The sequence below is a fragment of the Toxotes jaculatrix genome, chromosome 15 (genome assembly GCF_017976425.1).
Source record: "Toxotes jaculatrix isolate fToxJac2 chromosome 15, fToxJac2.pri, whole genome shotgun sequence".
In the NCBI taxonomy this organism is placed as follows: Eukaryota; Metazoa; Chordata; class Actinopteri; family Toxotidae; genus Toxotes; species Toxotes jaculatrix.
Window position 1 is genome coordinate 2,421,702 of NC_054408.1, and position 23,741 is coordinate 2,445,442.

Sequence of the window (23,741 nt, forward strand, 5' to 3'; positions counted from 1 at the left end):
AGCTAACTGAAACCATATTTATTTGAACTGTTGGCGGGTAAGCTTACTGCTAAATTAATATAAAAGCCACAGCAACTTCAGAGCAGAGATCGCACATGACCAGCACAGGCAGAGTAGAAAAAAAATCACTAATCACTGATAGTATAAAAGGAAAAAGTGGCTTATTACAAATCATTTCTAACCATTACAACAGTCAGACGCTATCAGTCAGATAATGAGACAGGTTGTTAACAAGCCAACAGTTTAACCAGATTATACAAACCACATTATGTGGAGGTCAAACAGAAAGCTAGCTCACCTGAAAAACAGTACACAATAGGGTCTCCTCACACAGGAAAGCTGTTACAGTATAAATTTGTTTTTACTGTACTAATCTTGCTAAGCCCAAAAGATACAGTTCCTCAGAGTCCAAAAGTGATTCTGAACAGTAACATTATATTAGATATCTTAATGTGAAGTCCCATTCTAGTATTCAATTTTACTGATAACATGAGCTGTGGGTTTGATGTTCACAAAAGTGCACTGTAGGCTAATAAGTTGGTACTGTTTTAGATGTCGAGGTTTACAAAGTGTTTAACTTACATCTATCTTTATTTTTCTTGTTTGTCAATTGTATTAAGCAAGCTAACTGGCTAAATCCAAAATAAGAGGTTTTCTAAGAAAACTAAACCCAGCTTTCTCCTTCTGATTGCTCGCAAACAATTCAATGCTAGCCTAATGTTACTGATCAGGCAGGTAGGTCAAGTTTGAACCATGAAATCTGTCAACTGCGATTAACATTTACAATGGACAACTTGGACAATGATCTTACCGCTCGCCTTTGTTTTCTAGCGAAATAATCTTGACTAACCTGTGGTTTGAAGACACGGAGCGTCTTCCAACCGCTCGTCCATTTTGAATCCTTGGTTCCCGCTTGGCAAAGGACCCGGATGAAGCTCCGACGATAACAAATCTCCTATATTTATAATCTTTTCTGTCCTCGCTCTTTTTTTTATATAATAAAGAAACACATATACAACACATTCGCCGATTAAAATAACAAACGTCACCGGTAGTAGATAATATATAATGCTAAATAACGTTAACTCTTTATAGCGGTTATGTGTTCGTGTACGTCCCGTGGGCCCGCGTTTGCACCTGTGCAAAGCCAGAGATCGTTTATGGAGCGAAGGAAACATCACTCCGTAACATCACCGGAGGACCGCGAGTGGATCGTGAATTTTTGTAGTTCAACAATAAAAACAGAGCAGCAATTCTTTTACAGAAAAAAAATATGTCATCTCGCGAGATTCTCTCAGGTAAATTAAATTACTCTGATGGTTTACTTGTGTAAAATCAGCACTAACTGCAAAAATGCTCTTAAGAGTAATTTTATTAGATTCGATAGATTCGATAGATAGATAGATAGATCAGGATAAAGAGTCAGTGTAAGATAAAGTAGAGGCAACATGAGGATTTGGTCAGGAAAAGATAACTTTATTTAGTCTGGGATACATACTCTTGTTATATTTGACTACTTGTAAGATAGAAAACACAGTAGCTTTTCAAAATAAAAGCAAGGTCCATTTAATTAATTATATTTATTTATGGTTTTTTAAAACACACTTCAATAAATATTTTCTTCTTCCGGTCTTTTTTTTTCTTTTCTATTTTACAAAAACATACAGTGACTGTCAGAACAGTTGAGGAAACAACACTGGATTAAAGGTCAGCGGTGTAGACACAGGCCAACACAGACACTGCAGATGCCGCGGGTAATATAGAACCTAAAATACCTTTACACATTTCCAAGAAACAACTTTGTCCACATCACTATGGCAGGTATAAACAACTCTCCAATTATTCAAATGAATGTTAAGCGCTATTTGATCACTGGTCTGCAAAGATAAGTAGCATCACACACTGAAGAGCACAGAGAGATATAGGTCTAGGTTAAGACATGTGGGTAACAGAGATACAATACACCCCAATGCAGCACCCTGCTCTTAAGAATGGATCAGTCTGCCAATCTCATCCTTCAAACTCCAAACCTAAAATGCAATTACAGTGAGAGACAGAGCTTGGCATAGATCTGTTCCACTTTAAATAGCATAAAGTTAAGTAGCTAAGTCCACACTTCAGGGACCAGGGTGCAACACTGGGTTACAAATGAGATACAATATACTGAAGATCATAGTAAAGCACTGTAGTGAGTGGCTGACTGCAGTGCCTTTTGCAGAGGTAAACACTCATTTTTCAATACTGCAACATGAACATATCATCAGGTAAAGTGTCTTGAAATAGCAAAGTGCAGTGACTTATGAAGCAGAGTGTGGCCGAAGCGTGGAGAGGATAAAAAAATGCTTTATGCCTAAAACCCTGTTTTCATATGAATAAAGGATCATACTGGTGTTTCTGCAAGTTTAGTTCATTTACTACAAATCACTGCTGACTGTTTTCCAAAACTTTTCAACATTTAGGGACCTGAAACTTGCTTGAGATAGGTGATCCATTGTGAACATCATTACGCTAATGAAATGCAAAACATGGATCAGTTGGAAAAATCTGTTCCTGTGTGGAAATCATGACCTGTTGAGAAACTCAGACAGAGCTGGTTACTTTACAATGCTGGACTGATGAGCTCTAATGTCTGAAATTCAAAAACAGACAATAAATAATAAGCAAAAACGTACACAGTGAGAAGGATAATGTCAGTTTGGTAGCTTCTTGCATTAAAAAGGCTTTAAAAGGGAACTGTTTATCACAAAAATTCAGCTGCAGATCCATCAGCGTCTTCATTTGCATCACCACAATATGATATTGTAACTTCCTGACCAAAAATAAACCCACACAGGATGTTCACTGAAATGAATTTACCTCAAGCAAGTCTCTCCAAGCTGGCTTCCATAACACACTGACATTAACTGAAACCAATAGCTGCCTGGAAGATATAAAAGCACATTCAATCTATACATTTCAAAAATAATGGTATGTTTTGCTATTGCAAGTATACAGTAAATGAGTCGAAGTAAGTGGGTTAAATCAGGCAAAAACACAGGTATGGTCCTTTTGGATCATCCGGCTAAAAATTGGATCTTCCTGACACACTGCACAGGTTGGTCTCCACTGAAATAACAAGCTGCCATTTTTCTCAGTTGCCTGTTGCCTTGCTTTTATGCAGCAGCACACTCATCACTGTCTACCATAGATCTTTTAAGTACAGTATATGCCTGATGAGTTGTTCTGAGAATTAGGTTTAACTTAACTAGCAAAGGCTAAATTACTGAAACCTGACCCCTCTTCCCTCTGTTCACCTACAAAGGTAAACTCTGTGACCTCTGTCTTTGCACATCTCCTCAGGTAAAGTAAATCCCATCGCCTGTTCGCTCTTTGACCCGGTTGTATCTCCCATGTCAGCAGGCATGTAAACTGGAACACAGAAAGCTAATACTGTGGTTTGTTTTACTGGAGCTGATGCATCATTAACGCAGAGAGATCCTCCCTACAGGTAAACAGATCTTATGATCCCATGAAATCTGTAGTTTTTAGATACTTGAGAGTGCCTCTCGGGGGCAGTGGAGCTCTTCCGAAGAGCGCCTGAAGCTGCTGTCTGCTTCAGTGCATCTAAGAGGAGATATAGCATCTAGTTTGGCAATGACTGTGTGAGCAGGAGAACCAGTTTGCATCATCAGGCCAGGAATTAGGGCACCATGGTATCATGACAGACATAAGCACACCAGCATATACACACATCCAAAAGCCTCCAGTGAGTCAGAATGTTATTAATAGACCAAAACAGCAGGTGCTGTCACTCTGTCTATTGCTCACAGGCAATTATGAAGCACTGCAGGTGTGCTCACCCAACCGCACATGCAACCAAAAGTTAAGCCAGTATCAGTCCCTTCTCCCTCTATCCTTCAACCTTTGCTCTCTCTCCAATATATGTTGTCTACTTTTAGAAGCGTATGCCTGCTCTCAGACACACAAACACACACACACACGGAAAAAAAACACTCACATGGAAATGTTATTAGGTCAACCTCCTCCTGTGGCTGTGACTCAGTGCATCAGCTCTGTCACTTCCCACCTGGAGCCTCCAGAAGAGCAGCAGGAACAACAGGAGAGAGAAAAAGTGAAGGTATGAAGGAGGTTAAAGGTATTGCAAAAGGAAAGGAACGTGTAGATGAATGAAAGAGTGTATAAAAATATGGGATGTCACTCGGAGCAAACAGTAGCCCTGCACCAGCACTTCAGAGGGGCTAAACAACTAATTAAACCTCAGTGTGTGTCAAACCCCTGTGTTTCAACATTTCTCATTACATGCTGTCTACCGCAAAATGCCACCAGCTGGACTGAAGCACTGATGAGCTGTTAAAAAGTTTAGCTGTGATCCTCGTCTCTGAGCAGTCCGCCCTCCTGCCCCCCTGAAAGGCCAGAACAAACATTCAAAATGTCTTCATTTCATAAAGTTCCCTCGCGTTGCCTGACTTGCTTTGTTCAAACACTTTGCATTGTCACCTGCAGCAGATTAAGTGGAAATAAATCATGTGGAGCACTAGATTACTAGATTAGCAACCGATCATTTTCAAACACACCTGCCTCACTTGGTCTTTTTTTAATGACATCAAACCTTGTATGTCCAAAATGTTTTTGGTATTTTCCAAAAGATGAAATCCTTCAACTAAAACATGAAAATCACCAACACAATAGATCGAGATTAGAGATAGAGATATAACTTTGTTCACTGGAGAATAGTGACGTGACAATATTCAAGGAGGTATTTCTAGTCTGATTAGCTTAGTCCTGTGTGTTGTTTAGCATTACGTTTGTCAAGTTTGGTTCAAACGCAGCATTTCAAGATACAAGAAAACGAGTACAAAAGCTCAGTTAAAAGAACAGGTGTCAGATTCCTGCGTTAAAAAGAAACACACAGTTACACTCAAAGGCTTAGAAGAACCATCACTGACAGGTAAGCACAACTATGAGCCGTGATCAGTAGCACCTGCTGGACACCATTTTTTAGTTGTTTTCAAATACGTTTATAAGCATCACTGAGTTATAAAGTTAGTTAAGTTGTTTTCAATCCTTCAGTGAGAACACATTGAGTTAAACAGCCTGACTGACTTTCTTGTAACTTACCATTATTATTATTATTGCTACATCAATACAGTGTACTTCATCAACAACACTGCAAGAATCCTTCTACACACAAACACACACACACACAGGTACACACTCTGAGCGTTCATTACCCCACATGTCGGTACAGTGAGGAGGTTATGTGATCCACACATGTACTACAGCACACGTGTAGTACTACAGTATCAACACAAATCCACTTCTCCAATTACTGTGTCCCTACTCCACGACGCCTCATTCCTCGTGTTTCAGCCGTCCCCTCTACAAGTGAACATGACCGGCTCAAAGGCCATCAGAGGGGAGATAACAAGGACCGGTGTGTGTGTGTGTGTGTGTGTGTGTTTCTGCTGAATATAGAATACATGAATATAGAGGCCGAATGAGGACATGTGTGTGAGGCATCCTTGTGTTTTTTAGCAATGAGTTATTCAAGGGTACAACCAGAAAACGGCTTGGGAGTTTGGCTTTTGTTATTAAATTGAAAACTGGAAATATACACCATGAGAACTAATACAGTTAATTAAATAAATTAGACTGTGCTTCTTTACATTAAGCTACAGCAAAGATTCTGTGTTTTAGTGAGTTTTTAAAAAGTAGTATTATACTACAAATCTAGGCTACTGGAATTGGTTAATTTCTGTCTGCGTGGGTCATATTCTGTGAATCAATCTCTTATAGCATATTTCTCTTTTCCACCATTTGAAACACAAACACACACACACACACACACACACACACACACACACACACACACACACACACACACAGGTCTTGTTATCTTCCCAAGGGACGAGCTGAAATACTGAGACAGAAAAATAATTGTCCTATCAGCTCTCCAGCCCCTCCATTCTGCATTCAGTCTGCAAACAACAACAACTGTAAACATGGGCTCCACGACAGCCCCATTACCACAAATTATTCAGGTGTCTGTGATTTCCTCTCTGTTGAGGGAAACCTGCTGAGTTACAACGTTGAGTTACACACATTTCTTTCGGAAAAGTAAGCAGGAGCTGTCGAAAGTTTAAGGACCCATGTGGAGTGTCATTCTTTGCTTTTCCACCATGGAGTTACAACATTCATGAAAAGCTTCTCTGCAGGCTGGACCTTCAGTGATAAACTGATGAACTCACCATAAGGCTTCAACAGACATGCTGCTCTGGTCTAGGCTAGTCTAGACACTTACTGCACTGTATAAAGGGATACACTCTGCCAGAAAGAGAATCCTCTGCCTTCTCTGGTGCCTTGTAAACCCAGCACTTTTCTTTTTTTTATTCGGTCTTTCTCACTCTCATATCTGCTCATCTCTGTTATCCTCTGTAATTACTCTGTCCACTCCCTTTTCATCTTTGGCAGCGTGCTGGACCCAGGGGGGAGGGACAGGATGTCAAATACGTCCATTGCCGTGCGTGCTGCTGCGGCGGACAGACAGGGGGTGGGACGAGTAGTGCAGCTCGGCTGCGGAGAAGGTGGAGGATGAGGAGTTGGTGGAAGAGGAAGAGGAGGTGAATCCACAGGCTTCACAGGCCAGAGCCAACTGCCTCAGGGCATCCAGGGAATCCATCTTAGCTCCGCGTAACAGATCGCTCTGACCCTGCAGCACACCGGGAAATACATTAATCACAGAGAAAATACAGTAATTTTATCCATGGTTAATATAAAAACTATTAATTATAGCAGCTTTAAATTTTTCTTTGGAACATTTCAGAAAACTGAATTTAAGAGAAAAAACAATCAAATAGAAATGTTTCTCTTAACATGCTTTGGTGTCAGCTTGTGCATGGATCCAGACTGAACATGTTAGAAGCCTTGCAGGTGCTTTCCACTACCTTGAGGACAGTGATGTTCCAGGTGAAACTCTCCACAGCTTTACTCAGCTTGCGCCCCTTCAGTCCCTCCTTCTCCCCAAGCCGAGACAGATCCTCGTGGAAGTCCATGCCTGCAAAACACAAACAGGTGCATCGGTTTACAGTCCTGTGAGGGCATCAATAATTTAAATTCATGCAAAATATAACTGTCAAGTGTAAGGCTGACTTGCTTGAATAACACAACATGTCTAGGGGCAGGTGTCAGCAACATGCTTTGATGGGTATGTTGTCAGATACGGGATTTACATATTTACACAAAAGCAAAGTCCCATCCCTAATGACATTTGCATTGTCAGTTAAAGGTCAGGAATTATCTAAGGCACTGAGAAGGCCTAAAAATACACTGGCATGGTTGCGTAGAAGCCAAGTTTTTTTCCCTGTAAATGCTGGTGCATTCACAAGAGGCAATTTAGAAAATCCAAATTATTAATGTAAGACAGAACTGCAGTGTGTTCCGAGGGCAGAGCAACATTTCAAGCAGATCTACATGGTGGAGATTTTTTGAAAATGTGTGCCTCATTTCAAAAAGCACAGAAATGAGAGTGCCTTTGTTTTTTTTCTAATCAGAAATCCATACTAACAAACATCTGGGAGAGTCAAAATCACCAGTTGTTTCCTGACAGACTCATTCTCTGAGTCACACTCGTTAAGTTGAGCTGTTTGATGTTCACGTTGGATTTGCTCATTTGGTGAATTTGCTGGATTTGGACAGATCCTGTACTGCAGTTGTTTTATTCATGAGCGCTGATCAGCACTGTTTTCACTCAGTTCATGTCAGCAAGCGTGCAGCCATTCATCCGTCTCTCACCGCCCTGTGCACTGTACCTTCTCTCTGCACCTGGGCGATCCTCTCCTGAACAGCATCTGCGTTCTCGATCAGCTGTTTCTGGGCGGCAATCATCTGAACAGACAGGAAGAACATTTGTGTTTAACTCACACAGCTCACTGCATGACAGTGCTGCGAATCCAAGCACTGCTCAGACTCACAGGACTTTACTTCAAATGGTACGAGGAGAGCTGCAGTTTCCAAATATATGACAGGCTGAAACTGAGGGAGATGTGTGTAGAATGACTTTTTCCACATAATGGTGCATGCATCAGATACATCAGAGCTGGGTGAGGGGAGGGGTATTCAGCTGGTTGCAGTCTGCAACCTCACCACTAGATGTCACTAAATCCTACACTCTAGTCCTTTAAGTGAAATCAAAAGGACAAGTGGGATTGATTTGGATGCTCCGAGTTAGAAAGAAACACAAAGCACAAAGTTTGTCTTAAATCTGTGGAAAATAAAGGCATGAAGATAGAGAAGGATAGAATACTGTCCACCGGGCAGCAGAGAGGAGGATGAGAGTGTGATGACTAAGCCTTGTGTGTTTGTGTGTGTGCCCAGAAAGCCTGAAGAGTTGTGATGTACGACTGGGCATCACACCAACTGTGACATGACACTGACCTGCTGGGCTCACATTTGCAGGGTTCACACTCAAACATCATCAACTCCACTGACGTGCAGAAACACAAAGTGATGGTTGGAGGGGGAAAAAGCACTCTCTGTACTGAGGTGTGTGTAGGTGTAATAGCTGAGCGCTGAAACAGGTGGGAGAGATTCATCCTGATCTGATGCAAGAGGAGATGGAGTAGGAGGAGACGCAGCTGGCAGTCAGGGTGTGCGTTTGTGTGCGTGCATTTGTGCTTGAGGAGGAGTGTGGGTGACTGTTTCATGCGTGTCACCTCAGAGTGTCTTTCTGCATATTTAATGCCTCAGGACACTGTAATTGCATGTGGGTATGTGTGGGTGGGTGTGTGTGCCTGCACACTCAGTAAGGCAGTATTAGGTATCAGGAAACAAAATTCAAAACTTTGATGCAATCAAAAACTCAAGGAAAGGAATCCAGCTTATAAGTAAACTAATGAACACTTAAACAAGATGTATTCAAATCATTTGTTTAGGTAAAAGCAGAAATATCCATAAAAACACCCCATTACAAGTGACTGTCCTGCATCCATAACTGTACTTAAGTAAAAGGACAGAAGTATTAGAAACAAAAAGTTGGTGGAGTTTATTGTAAGAACTTTGTGTCCTGTTGGGGAGTTTATAATAATACATCATATTTTATAAGTTGGTTGTGTTTTTTGTGATGTAGAATCTGATCAGTCTGTAAAGTAACTAGCAACTATAACTGTTTTAAAGGTAGAGCAGTAAAACTTACAGTATTTCCCTTTGACATGTGGTGCACATAATAACATAAAATGGAAATATTCTGGTAAAATACTAGTGCCTCAAAATTGTGCTTGTATTCATTTATGTATTTTTAACACTTTTGGACAACAGTGAAGCTCCATGGCTCAGAGGAATGACATCCTGTTCGTAGGATTAACTGCACTGTCATTAACTGCTCTTCAATTAATGATAAGCGCAAGGCCAGAATGAATACATCTAGAAACACCAGACTGTGTAATGATGGTGCCTGTTTTGATCTGTAGAAAATGCTCATCTCTCAAAATGTCAAAGCCAAAACTCATAACTTCAGAAACATGTAAGAAAATAAGGGCTGTCCCCTCAAATTACTCAAGCAAAAAGGTGAGAAAAAAGAGGCTGTGGTAGGATTGAGGACGCCACCATCCTCATTCGTCTTACTGACCGTGTCGTAGGCAGTGAGCAGTTTGCGTGTCGGCTCTGACAGGTTGACCAGGGGCTCCAGACATGGGTATCCCTCCTTCAGCACCATGGTGGCCCCCATGGTGCCCTCAGGGCTCTGCAGCCTTGTGGCCAGGCTCTGGATGCACTGCTTCAGTTTGGCCACCGTGGGGAGCCCACACTGCTCTTTGAAACTGGTGGTGGTGCTCTGGAAAGGGTGTGAAAGCAAAAGACACAGAGAGGGAGAGATGAGGAGAAAGAAGAGATGAGGGAAAATAGAATTAGATCAGATGTACAGTTCCGGCTATAAAACTAGGCTGGGAAAGGTCAGAGAGGGTGACACACCCCTTTAAACACACACACCTTTAAAAACACACACACACACACACACTTCCCCTCCTTTCCCCTGTCATCTGCTGTCTCCCTAGTGATTTAAATCAATATGGCAGTCATTGCCGCTTTTAATCCAGTGAAATCAGCCTTAGCTTAAGCGCATTTGGCAAAAGAGAAGACAATATGGCATAAATCTGGAACGGAAAATTATAGCATTTAGGGTGTTTTTCATGCAGCAGGTGTGTCAAGATGCAAAACTGGGTTGGTTAGCAGATCTGACAGGGACAAAAAAATAAAAGCCGTGTGTTTATCTGCTGAGATGCCATTTTGGGTCACTTCATAATGAAGGGAAAAAAATTTATTTTTGCACATACAAGCACTAGAATAGAAAACCTCTGCTGTCTAACTGAATGCTGTTTACCACCTGGCAGAGTCCCAACTGGACGAGCGATTATCACGCCCCACCTGTGTGGAAGTGTGAGTGTGCGTGTGTGACAGACATACAGCAATAGAGACATGATGAATAATAACTGACTGAGCCCACAGCTGGACTCATGGCAGAGAGAGCGAGAGAAGGAGAGTTCATGTCGGAGAGAAAGGACAATGAAATTGAGGCAGGCAGATTAAAAGCCATTTGTGAATGAGCGAACAGTGTTTCTGTGTAGGACTGTGTGTGTGTGTGTCTCACAGAGTGATTGGGAGGGATTGATTCAGGGTTGGTTGATACATGAGACGACAGGGATTTATCTTCTGACACAGATTTTGCTGTATGGTTTATACTGAGGAGGCTATTTTGCAGATGCATGAGCCCGAGTATATCTGAGCAAATGTGGAATTGCAGGACCTTTTGCATCAGCGTCATGGAATACTTTGATTTTGCCACTAATTGAATTCACCTTTTGGTTATTTCATCTGGTGGTTCCCAACTGTTTTTGTGTATGAACTCTAATACAGAGTTCATCGCTGTCTCGATGAGCGTTAGATGTTCTTTATGGACAAGACATTGTGCACAGTGGCATTGTCCTCTTGAAACAGGAAAAAAGCAGGTTTGTCCACATACTTTTGGCTACATGGTGTATATTAATATCCTGATATACAGTATATCTCTAAAAACAGATATACCACGAAAGAGGATTCTATTCACTTCGCCCACCCATAGATGTTTGTATTCAGTCATAAGCCGGTGGGTGCTGTGCGACCAGGTTCTGTTTTTGCTGGTATTTATAGATGCTTTATAATCCTCCTCCACTCTTCCTACTGACTGTTCTTTTGTCAGCGCCTCTCCTCCTCCTCTCTCTCTCTCTCTCTGTTATTCATCCTACCGAGAAGTCTTAGGTAGAGTCTGATTTCAGCACTGTCATGTAAGCTACTCCAGTTCAACCCTCATAACCAGACATCTTATCACCACAACCTAAAAATACAAAAGCTGAGTAACACCTGATCCGATGTGACTCAGCTGTTAGCATTTCCTTTAACCTGCCTGGCAGGGGTTGTGCCACATAAGCCAATTAAACACAAAGTGCCCGAGAAAGTGTTAGGTTTTCCTTTGGTAAATCTTAAAGGATCCGCTCACCAAAATAACCGAAAAACACATTCTGACTCATCTCACTGGGCATGCAGTGCGGACAGTTTTGGTTGTATACGCCCAGGCATTGACATATGTGACTCTGAGATTTCTACCCCTCTCCCGGGAACAAAAAGGTGAATGGAAATGTGTTTTTGCTGCTCAAGCACTGACAATGAAAAATAAAAAACTCTTTAAACATCTCTTTCCCGGAACAATGTCCTGGTTACTCTGGATAATCCACAATCCTTTCTCTAAACAGTTTTCATTTTCACTTCATTTCTTCAAAAAAACATTACAAATGAAAACTGTTGAGAATGTGGTCGGTGGATTATCTAGTGTATCCAGCATGGTGGAGCAAATGTACTTAAAGAGACAATATGTAATATGCTCAGCTAGATACGACTTGGAGTTACTTTGTGTGTTGACTTGGACAAATTGACCTTTAATGTGTTCCCTCCTGTCAAACAACTTATTTTAACAATAACAATTGCATCGCATTTCCCATCTCACCTGAGCATCCTCCCGCAGGTCTGTCGCCTCCTTGAGAGGGGCACTAGCTGGTTTGAAAGTCTCATCCACCACCTTGATGCCAGTGTGCCTCAGCGTGACGTACTCCCGCCCCCGCCTTCCCACCCTCCTCACCGACAGACCTCGTCGCTGGGCCTTCCCGCCTCCTCTCCGGTTGGTGATCGCCACATGGACAAACAGGCTGGTGTGGGGTAAGGGGTCCCCCGCCAGGCCCAGCAGGGGCACATTACGGTAGCCGGGTTGAAGGCACTCAAAGGTGACGCTGTACTGGCCAATGAAATCGTCTCCGATGTAGTCGTCGTCTAGAACCACAAAGCGCAGCAAGGCCAGCTCCGGCATGTTTACCTGGAAATGAACAGTGGAGATGAGTTGAAATCTACTCGTGCTGATGTGATGTTAAAAATAAAACCATGCCCAACAAACATTTCACAGAGTTCTGACCAACATCTACACTGCTCACCTCAGCCATTCTACTTTTAACTCTAGTTTGGTCTCAGCCAGCTCCTGAGAAAAATATCTGGCTCCACAGTGTTCACCAGTTGGTCACTAACAGTGTCTGTTTGCTGTTTGGTGTCCAGGCAGCGTACAGTGGGTTTATCAGAGCTTTTTTTAGCTGAAAACTTGCAAATTAGAGTGAATCAAAAGAGTTAAGTTGTGGGCTAAAACCAAAACAATGAGCTAAAAGATGCTAAACTCTCTGTAGAGCTGAGGGGAAGTAATTTGTTTTTAACATGGAATATAGATTGGTGTAATTTAAATTCTCTCTGTGTTAACACTTCAATTATCTGCACATAATACACCAATTTGTTTCAGCTCAGCAGCACAATACTGTGCTAAAAACAACCCGCTCTCCACCTTAATTGCTTATTTCTTAGAAAATCAAACCTGTTATTTACATCTCAGAAAGCACAGTGCTAAACTGCATTCACCAGAACAAACCTCTCCAGCGGATTATCCAAGCTTTTAAAAGTTTAATGTTTTGTCACCTGAGGAGGTGCTGAAGCTCAGATGGCGTTTAAATGCATCTGTGCATTATTCATCTGCTCTTGATTTAGAATCATTAAGTCGGTTCTTATTAGGAGGAAAAGATCCACCTGATTAAATGTTTACAACAGCGAAAGATGATCAATTAGTCACAATATTCAGCTGAGAAGTTCAAACACCATTTTCTGTTATTAAGTGTCACTCATGGAGCAATTCAGGCACAGCATTAATGTTAATTACACAGTACAATGAAAGCAGCATCCTGGAGCTGCTACAGAGAGGACGTGCTGCTTGAAATATTCCATTTCAGATCACACCCTCAGAGGGCTTTACCCCCCCCCCCCACACACACACACACACCCCACACCCCCAGCTAATAAGGCCATAAACACCTGTACACGTGAGCACGGACAGTCACACATACACAAAACATGCACACACACAAATGCAGGAGGTTAGTGGGAGGCCAAATGAAGCTGGGAGTGTGTGTGTGTGTGTGTGTGTGTGTGTGTGTGTGTTTGTGCATATTCATTCTGTGCAGATGAACAGAGGGTAAACAAATTTCACAATGAAACGTTATCAGCTAATGTCTCTGTTTTTGTCCACACGAGGCCTGGTACAGACACACACACGCACAGATATACACATATAGATGCACATACACACACAACAGATGGATATTGGTGTCGTGTTTATAGCAAAAAGCAACACCAATCTATCATTTCGAACAGAAAATGAAAATAAACTCGCCCCGAGCTGTGTGTGTGTGTGTGTGTGTGTGTGTGTGTGTGCCCATCCACAACAATAAAACCATATAAAGAAGGAAATAAACTTGAGCAGCACAGCCGAGACGTTGATTCCCTCACGAATATTGAGATTATAGTTTGCATGTGTCTGAATTTGTGTCTGTGCGTCAGTTCTTTCACATCTGTTTCATTTAAAAGTCGGTTGTTGTGACTGTGCTGAAGGAAACGAGGGGAGCGCGGCAGTAAAGAAACTCTTTTGTTCCACCCTGTGGTAAAAGCTCAGTTTCTGAATTGTACAACAAAAACAGGAGGACAGGTTTTCATTTAGTTCAGGATTTATATTCACCAAACTCAGTAGCTGTGTCCCAGCTCAGGGGCCAGTGCCTTCGAAGGACGTGTCCAACAGAGATGCAGCCTTCAGAGGACACAGCCTCATCCTTCTCTTAAAATGAGACTGTCTAGACTCAGAAAAGCTAAACCCAGCAGCATTACGTTAGCTCAGGCAGAGAACAGGCAGAGGTTTACTGCCTAACAGTTTCATTAATGCTTCAGAATCAGTGGCTCACTGATACATCAGCTCATTAGCAGCTACCACCTGACTAATAACATCCAATCATATTCATACAGGTGCAGAGCAGAACTCATAACCTAACAGTTACTATTACAGCGCTCATGTCTGCACAAACAGGCTGTTTATTGCTTTAACTTAAAAAAAAACATAGAGCCAGATCAGGGACCAGAACACAGACTCAGCCTGAAACAGAAAACCCAAAGAGCAAACACCAACACTGGCATTTTATTTTATATGCACTTCACAGCTCACGCTGTCTTCTGATCTGAGCACAACTAAAAACAAGTATGAGAAGAATGAGACAGAAATCAACATGCAGTTCACACACTAATGCATCAGTAATAGGAATCCAATAATATTATATCTGACAATAGGATCCATTTAGCTGCATAATGAACAGTTCTGATACTTTAAGCACGTTCTCTGACAGTACTTCTATATTAAAGTACAGTCTTGAATGCAGAACTTTCTCTTGTAATGGATCATTCTGCAGGTTATTATATAACTGGTTTTCCTAAAGTAAAGGACATAAATACTCCTTTTTCACCATTGTTCCTAAAGCACCATTATATGACTGACCAGTCATACTCAGGGCAGCAAAGAATACCTCCAGTTCATCCTCAGAGATTTAGGCTAAGCGTGGCTGCATTTCTCAGCAGTGTTTTCACGGGAATCTTTGGAATGGAACAGGCCTAGTCGACCTGCAAAGAGGTACTTGGTCGTGAAGTGCAAACTTCAAAGACGGCAGCTCCTGAATTGGGACACAGCCAGAGGGACTGAAGGTCTGATGCTGAGGTAGAAATGGCATTTGAGGAGAAAGAAATATAATTAACACAGACACAAAAAAAAAAAAAATCTTGTCCACATGAAGTACGAACGTACCACTGTGCAGACATGTTGAAGCAGGAGAATGGTGATATTTCATTTTCATTTTATCAACAAAACACACAATGACAAAAAATATCCTAATAACGTGCTGTCTGTTACAGCTGAAGCCTGACAGTGGATTCATCTGTTAACTATGAAAACCACACTATGGCTCATTGATGTGACATGTTGCTTTATTACAATTAACATGGCTTAAATACACACTAGAGTTCCAAATGTGAAAGCTGAAACGTCTCTACATGCACATGCACACACACACACACACACACACACACACACACACACACACACACACACACACACACACACACACACACACACACACACACACACACCTCCATTGTCATTCAGGGCCATGTTAACGTCAGTGTTTTACAAATATGTGAGTGTATTCCCGTGGCTGGTGATGGATGGAGGCGCAGGGAACATGTCACACTGACTGAACAAGGCTGGGCTGACCCCTTAGGCGTGGACTGCACTATTATAAAGAATATATACCCTGTGTGTGTCTGTGTGCTTGTGTGTGTCTGTGTGTTAATGTGTCTCCACTCCCATAAGCTGTGAGTAAGGGCTGAGTGGTGGAGAGAAGAGCTGAAGTTTCATGCATGGGCAAGCCAGACAGACAGATCTAGCAGACTCTGTGTGTGTGTGTGTGTGTGTGTGTGTGTGTGTGTGTGTGTGTGTGTGTGTGTGTGTGTGTCCTGTTCACTCTGCTCTCTCTCAGCTCTCTTTTTCATTTTTTCTGCTCCAACCCTGTGTCTGAGCAGAGCAGCTCAGCTCTGTGACAGTTGATTCAATCAGTTTCAAACCAAAATGTTCTGACAAGACAAACAATGAGGCACAGGACACCATCTCAGACTGGATCTCTATTTTCACATCCTCACATCTGGAATTGTTATGTTACAGTCGGGTCATGGTTCAGTGTGACAGATAAAAGAGAGGATGACTGGACTGGGCTTAGGTGCCATTTTACCAAAATCTCAGCGGACTATAAAATAATTATTTAACTGCTACTGCTGCTAACTACTGATATTGTCTTTTTTATTCCACACATTCTTCTTCTCTGTCATTACCTGGTACCTACATTACCCACAATGCAACTTGACCCAAGAGCCCATATTTTAAGTGTGTTATCCTAGCAGCAGCTAATGTAGCCTGGATGGGGAGCGGGCTTCTTTCTAACTCCACACCCTCAGACTTTTTTCTCCAGACTTTCAGACTTGTAGCTTTCAGACCCGACCGACGCTCTGACTTCACACGGCTCCGTCTGGAGCCTCAGAAGACGTTTCATGTTTTTTAACATATGCAGCAGTGCCCCCCGGTACCTGTAAACAGACTCTGATGTATAAAACGGGCGCAGTTCCTCTTTACTGTTCTGTACATAAACCAAAACAACAGAGAAGAGAAAGACTTCATCCATCATGAGCCACAGTATCTGAAAATATTGCACAACAATATACTGTCACACCCGTATTACTGTAAACACACGTAATATGTGTTTCATGAGCACAGACAGCTGAAACAGTGTGTGTGTGTGTGTGTGTGTGTGTGTGTGTGTGTGTGTTGAGGAAGTGTGTGCTGATGTGGCTGCCCAGTGTTTGAGCTTGGCCACTGTGTCAGAGCCTGGAGGACAAATGATTAAGACATACGAACTCATGCCTCAACAGACAGATACGCACAGCTAACCAAACAGCACGACCTCGACTGTGCCCGTGTATCTGACTGTGCGCCACTTTTCTGACGTGAATGTCTGTGTGTTACTGCGTGTGTGGGGTTTCTTACGTATGTGTTTCCTTTTGTGCGTGTGTGACATGGCACACTGCCCTCCACTGCCCCACTCGGCCTTGGGTAAAAATCCACAAGGCTAATGAGACAAGCAGAGCCTAAGACGTCCTCCCAGTGGGCAGACACTGCGTGTTTTTATTAATCTTGTATGTTGTGTTGCCTCACACTACATGTTTTAATCAGTTTTTCTACAGTGCAAGGCCACAACCTGCAGCTATTACGCTCGCACTGCACTGAAGCACAAAACCCCCAAACAGTTTTGTCAACTAAGTTTTTCCAGACAAGATGACTGTGTCCTCAACAATGGTGTCATCAAGAGAGAAAGGCAGAATTATTTTGTGAAACTCTTCTATGAAAGGAAAGAAGGAAGAAAAAAAAAAGAAAAATATGGAACCACAGATGGCTGCAAGATGCCGACAATATGGTGTCTGTTCTGCGGCGAAGTTCAGTTTTGTGTCGCAGCACAGTCTCAGTCAAGACGACAATTAACCGCACCATGTAAAATACAACCCCAATAATTTCACAACAAGCTCAGTATAGTTTTATAGCGCTTTGGACAGAAGTCACGGTGAAAATCAGACCGTGGAACTGCTCAAACTGCAGACAGTCGAGCAGAATTTCTGACCTGCCAGAGTCTGATTAATCAGACGTCGTGACCCACCTCAAACTGCAGGTCAGACGACAACCAATCTGTCAGAAAATGGGCCTGGGCTAAAACTCTGGACTAAAGTGGTAAGAAAACCCAGGGGACCGGCAAGACTCTGACACCGATCTGAATTCAGCTACTCTACATGGATTTACTCCATTTTCATGAGAAAAAACTTAAAGGTGAATAGAACCCTATTTCTCCCTCTTATGTCAATGTTCTGTCCACTGTTCCAAGCTGTCAGTCCACACTGATGATAGATGAGGTCCAGCAGACGTTACAGATGTTGATACACTCACTATTTCTTCATGAGCTCATTGTGAGCACCAGAGAAGAAAAGCCATTAGGAGCAGTGATGTGCAGCATGATTTCCTGTCAGTCACTGGAATGAGCTTTGAAACAAACGCGTTACCTGTCGGTCCGTGTAACTTTAGGACCAGAACATTTTGTATGTTATGTTCACGGTCTCTTTAAAGTCAGTAGTTTGAACTGTATATAAAAACTAGGTGACTTTTCTTCTTTGGCCTGAATCAGGAAAATTAAAATACCAACACCCAAACTGAAGACTGGGACTGAGTTATTCTATAAAACATTAATTAGTTACATCAGTGACTCACTTATTGCACATTAGCAGTGGTTATGATTCACAAGTATTTGTGTCAGACAGTCTAATGATGCATTCAGATTTGTCTGTCCCCTGCAAAGAGCCAGTGTAATTACAGGCGATTATTCTTTTCATTACAAGTATTACACAAGTCTTTTGCAATGTTTGTGAAGGTACATCATGTCACACACACACACACACACACACACACACACACACACACAAACACACACACAATGTGATGTGGCCACAAAGAACATATCAGTTGTGACAGCTTGTCATTACGGCTCAGCCACACTGATACAGGACTCTGTCAGCGAGGGGTAAAAAAGCCAAATCAGCAACACGGCAGTCATCAGATCCCGTCTCATTTAATAAATTCACTGCATATGTAAGTCTATTCATGGGAGCACCTAGTTTAACATCTTAAGATTTTGATGGTCTCCCCCTTCCCCCTTCACTCTGGGCTCTATTTCCACGCAGGTGAAAAGCTGACAGAAGCACAGTCGTACACAGAGACTGCTCCAGAATCACACAAGCCTCTTTTATGTTGTTGATATTTTCCTCTTTCGTTTTTATATAAATGTTTAATCTAGTACACTTTTAAATGCACATTAAAATACAATTTTATGCAATACAAAGCAGAGTCTGCGCTGGAGGCAGAGTAATGGATGATTCTTAACAATAACGTCATCCAAAAACACGTTTCAGAGACGACACCAGGATATAAAAAGAAAATAAGTGCATCATCTACTGTTTTTTTTTTTTTTTCAGTGAAATTATCAGAGATATTGAGGGGGCCTCAGAGCGTGTCCTGGGTTCTAAGGACTTCTTTAAGGAAAACACCAAATAATTTAGATTAAAAAAGAAAATTAAAATAATATTTTCAGTCTGTAAACAGGATTATTATGAGGAACTGTCATGCAGTTATGCAAATGGCTTAAACAGGCTACTGCTTCACGCAGTATTTGCTATATGAGCATGTAAACATACCCAAATTTAGCCAAGTGAACACAACCTTTTATTTTGCAGGATCTCTGTGCCTCACATAACATTAACATAGTTAAAAAAGGGGCTTGTTTTTATTTTTAAGTTTATTTAGACTGATGTATTTCTGTATTTCAGGTTCTGTTGTTTATATTATTATTTAGAGAAGCAGCTGTATTTTGGGTTTTTATCTGACACCAAGTAATACCAGAACCAGAATCACAGACATCAATACAGATATTGAGACTCCTCATTGTTAAGAGTAGCTAATGTGTTGATGAGTAAGGGAGAAAAATATGTCCTGATTCATGAGGTGAATGCATCTTACTAAATCACATGCATGTTTGAAACAGCTCAGCCGTCACACACCGACACCTGTCGTGATGTGAGCAGAGGAGGAAGATGCCTTACTTGAAACTCAAAGGTCTCATCGAACAGTGGGTCATCCTGGTTCTGAGCAGCAGTGCGTGTCCTCTGTTCAGCACAGTCAGCTGGTACACCATGCAGCTCCAGAACCACATACGGGTCGATGACCTCTCCCTTAGCCCCCGACCCCTGAGGCTTGGGCAGGTTATGGGCACTGATAACCTGCACAGTAAAACGCAAAGCAACCGATCGTACATTCATTACTTAGTTGGTATTTGAGAGAAAAATAAAATTCTCACAACATTATCCAGGGAAATAATTCAATTGAAATCAAATAGTTTAGTCTAAATTAACCTCCTATTCATTCTGGAGGTAAAGAGAATAAATTCACAACAGAAATAACATCTACACCTTAATGCGTAGAGTCTGAGGCGGCACTCCTGGCACGCATCCCTGCGTGTGGGCACTGAAATACGACACCTCATCCCTCATCACAGCAGGTCGGAGGACGTAACCACACCCTCCGTTCTGTGAGAAGCGACCTCGGTGAAGGTCCAGCATGGCGCCGCTGGTCTGCTGGTTCAAGGCCACGAGCTGGACCCCTCCTTTCCAGTATCCTTGTGGATTAGGGTTGCTGGAGTCCAGACGGACTGAGCTGGGTCGTACCCTGGTCAGAGTGCGCTTGGTGAACATGACGAGGTCCTCCGGGCTCTCGCTGGTCAGCCGCCCTGCCTCTCCCTCACCCAGGGAGCACAGTGTCCAATAAGGCGCCTCAGGAGGGATCGGCGTGCCGGGAGAGGAGGGACTGCTGGGGGGTGACAGCTGCTGAGCCTGTTTGTGACTGGCTCTCTGGGCGTAGAAGCTGCGGCTGCCAGTCCGAGCGATTGCCACCAGGTCCGACAGCTCTTTATGGAGACAGAGCTTCCTGGGTTGAGAGGGTGGAGGCACCACTAAGACCACGCCCAGTTCCTCCTCACCAGGAATGGTCATTCGCCGTCCTGCCAAAGGCCCTCCTCCCCCTATCTCCTCATCCTCCTCAGATACCTCCCCATCGGAGCCTTGCTGCTCCGGAGGGAGCTTCTTCCCCACTATTAGGATGCGGCCTTTCAGCTGCTCGGGGGAGGGTAAGGTTGTTGCTCGCCCTCCCAGGCTGACAGGAAGGGCCTCTGGAGTGTAGAGGCGGGAGCCAAACACTTTCTTCAGGTGCTGAGCCATTGTGCGCTGCTGGGCAGGAGAGCAGCGCTGACACAGGTACACCAAGAGCGGGTACTGAGAGGTGAGGAAGGCATACTTATTGACCACCTCCAGAGCAGAGCGGATGGTGACAGCTGCATGGTGGTGGTGATGGTGGTGGTGATGATGGTGGTGGGGGATGTCTGGACCGTAGTCGACTCCGAGGAGAGGCTCCCCGTCTGGGCCGTCGGTCACTCCCAGCTCGAGGCACCGACAGCCGGACTGCAGGGCCTTGATCAGCCCTCCCAGGTCTGCTCTGCCGTGGACCTGGTCATCCAGCAGGTATGAGCGATACGAAGTGCTGAGGAAACAATAAACATTACTTGGTTGGTTGTAACTGGATCATACTGAATCCAGAATTTTACTTTGAAGTGAATTGTTGCTCTAATTAGACTAAACAACCAAACACACCTGATGTAGTAGTGGGACAGAGGCAGGTTCATGTCCTGACAAACCCCTTGGTGCTCCGGGTCGAGCAGCTGGCACTCGGGGGACTGCAGGTAGCGAGCGAATCCGTCCAGACCCAGCAGCCCCCTCTCCCTGCCCTGGACAGACGGCTCATATCGTCTCAGGAGCTCCCAGCAGCCCTCGGTCGTCGCCAGTGACAAACCCTGCTCCGTCTCCAGGAAGAGACGAAGGTCCTGAGGGTCCAGACACTCCCGGTCCTTGGACAGTTGCACCAGTAAGAAGTAGACATCGGGCCGGGTGCAAAGCTCGCAGTAGGCCTCCTGAAACTCCTCACGCGTCACATGGGAGGTCAGCTTCTCCTTGCTACGCTGGATCTCCTTAAAACGCAGACGCACCTGCAGAAAGAGAAAAGAGAAGGTGGAAGAAAAAGAGGGAAGTCAGGTAGGATGAAAGGAGAACAGTTTACTGAGCGAGGGATGAAGTGAATTAATCAGCCAGCATTAAGTTTCATTCATTCAGTGAATGGAGCAAATTTGATTAAACTACAGTTATCTTGTTTCAATAAGGATATTAAAGTGACCCACATTAAACACCACAATGTAGAAATAATTTCTGCCCTGATGTTTGTCCTCTCTCCATCTCTTTTCTCTTCTTTTTCTCTTGTTCTGCTTCCTCTTTTTCCCTCTGTTCTTTTATCTGCGCTCTGTAGGGACAGGTTCTGACAGCTGACAGCCATTTTTTGCAAAAAGTCGTTAAGCTCCACGGACAGAAAAAATCCTTACCAAATCTTTTATTCAGGTTCCCTGTTTAGTTCGTCTCTTTTGCTGATGCTCCTTCAAGCATCAGCAAAGAAAAAAATATAAATGTGCGATTACTTTGTGATGCTGTTGTTAACAACAAACATGGTGGACCTTCTTAAATGTCAGCGAAATAACTGCAAAATGCAATGTTTGCACACAGGAAGGAGCTCATGATGAAGGAGTTATGACAAGTCCTTTGCTTAAACATCAATCATCCAACATGTTAAAGTAAGAACTTGTGATTCTTTGACCTGTGGCAGGGCAGCGTTGTCCCTCAGGTGCACTGTGCAAAACATCAGCAATTTGTGATGTCCATGGTTTAGGTTTAATAGTTGATTATTAATTGGTCCCTAATTGTGTTTTTAACATGATCAGATTAACATGATTAAACATAAAGTCTTATCCCCACTGCTCAGGCCAAGCCTGCGAAAATCTTCTGCCTCTGGCATCATCTTGGTAAAAATGTGTCTGAGTTCTCGCCGGCTGTCAGCAGTCACCTCACCTGTCTGAGCCCGTCCAGACGTCTAATTCTGTCTCTTTGTGTCTGTCTGTGTTGCTCAGGCAGCAGGTGATACAGGAGGAGACTGAACATCTGAACTAACAAAAGCAGAGAAGCAACAACTCTCTTTTCATGAAGGATTAAATGTTCAGCTGCTCCAAATAAAACCTCTGTACCAGGCAGCACACCTCTCCTGCTGAGGCCGGGGTCACCTGCAGCTCTGACACACAGTCATGCTAACAAAGATGTTATTTCAGTACATTTCTTTTCTTTTGGACAGAATATGGTGAATTTCTGATCACTGTTGACAGCTGGGTTTGACTTTGTGTGTCACACAGCAGGTGTATGGTGAATAATCAGCAGCTCATTTGCATGTAATGCCCAATTTGCTCTTCAATATCTTACTGGGAGAATTTTGCCCTTACTGTGAATTGCTGAAATCAGCATTTTCCTGCAGCAAGACTCCCAATGTCCAGGTGAATATCAAGGTTCGCACCGATACGAGCTGTCCCCTCTAAACACATGAGCCTTAAATATGACAAATTACAGTGTTACAGCCGAACGCTGCTTTATAAGAGCAGTGAGAGCGAGTCAACACGGTAAAGATGCTACGAAAACCCGTAAAGCAGAGGAAAGCGGCAGAGTCGGGGGATATTCTGTGTGGGTTCATCACCACGAGCAACCACTCTGACATCCAGGCCGTCACACGATCCATTGTTGATACAAAAATATTGATTTTAGCTGCTTTAAATATGACAAATGAAAAAGCATTACGCAGAAATTTTGGCCACAGTTACATCATTTTGCCCCCACGCAGCATTAATGTCTGCATGAAGCATAAAGGTGTGAAACTTTAAACCCCGCCCCCTCACCTTGGCTTCCTTGATGCCGGGGCACAGTTTACAGATGGTGGCGACGGCCACATCCTCCGACACGATGCCGTAGCCGTCTTCATCCACCTGGGCAAACTCCGCCGCCAGCCACTCACTCCTCATCTTGCTCCCCAGGCTGCCTTCTACCGCCACACCCCCTCCTTCACCGAGCCCCCCACCTCCTACACCACCTCCCCCAGCCCCACCAATCACAGAGGGGTGGGCCAACAGGTAGCGAATGCCTGTCACCCAGATGTTGGCCACATCTGCTGACAGCGCAACCAGGTCCAGGGACTGTGGGGAGGA

At 43.3% G+C, this 23,741-nt stretch overlaps 1 protein-coding gene across 1 annotated transcript in view; it reads right to left on the bottom strand.

Moving 5' to 3' along the window:
• Positions 1 to 1,464: 1,464 nt before the first annotated feature.
• Positions 1,465 to 23,741, bottom strand: part of plcl1 (phospholipase C like 1) — a 71,702-nt gene continuing 49,425 nt past the window's right edge. The window contains exons 4-12 of the mRNA XM_041057407.1: positions 23,436 to 23,729; positions 21,268 to 21,659; positions 20,035 to 21,157; positions 19,669 to 19,845; positions 12,029 to 12,391; positions 9,623 to 9,826; positions 7,809 to 7,884; positions 6,945 to 7,054; positions 1,465 to 6,709 (exon numbers count right to left, since the gene is read on the bottom strand). Coding sequence (XP_040913341.1) covers positions 6,503 to 6,709; positions 6,945 to 7,054; positions 7,809 to 7,884; positions 9,623 to 9,826; positions 12,029 to 12,391; positions 19,669 to 19,845; positions 20,035 to 21,157; positions 21,268 to 21,659; positions 23,436 to 23,729 — 2,946 coding nt within the window. The 3' untranslated portion in view covers positions 1,465 to 6,502. The remainder of the gene's footprint in view (positions 6,710 to 6,944; positions 7,055 to 7,808; positions 7,885 to 9,622; positions 9,827 to 12,028; positions 12,392 to 19,668; positions 19,846 to 20,034; positions 21,158 to 21,267; positions 21,660 to 23,435; positions 23,730 to 23,741) is intronic.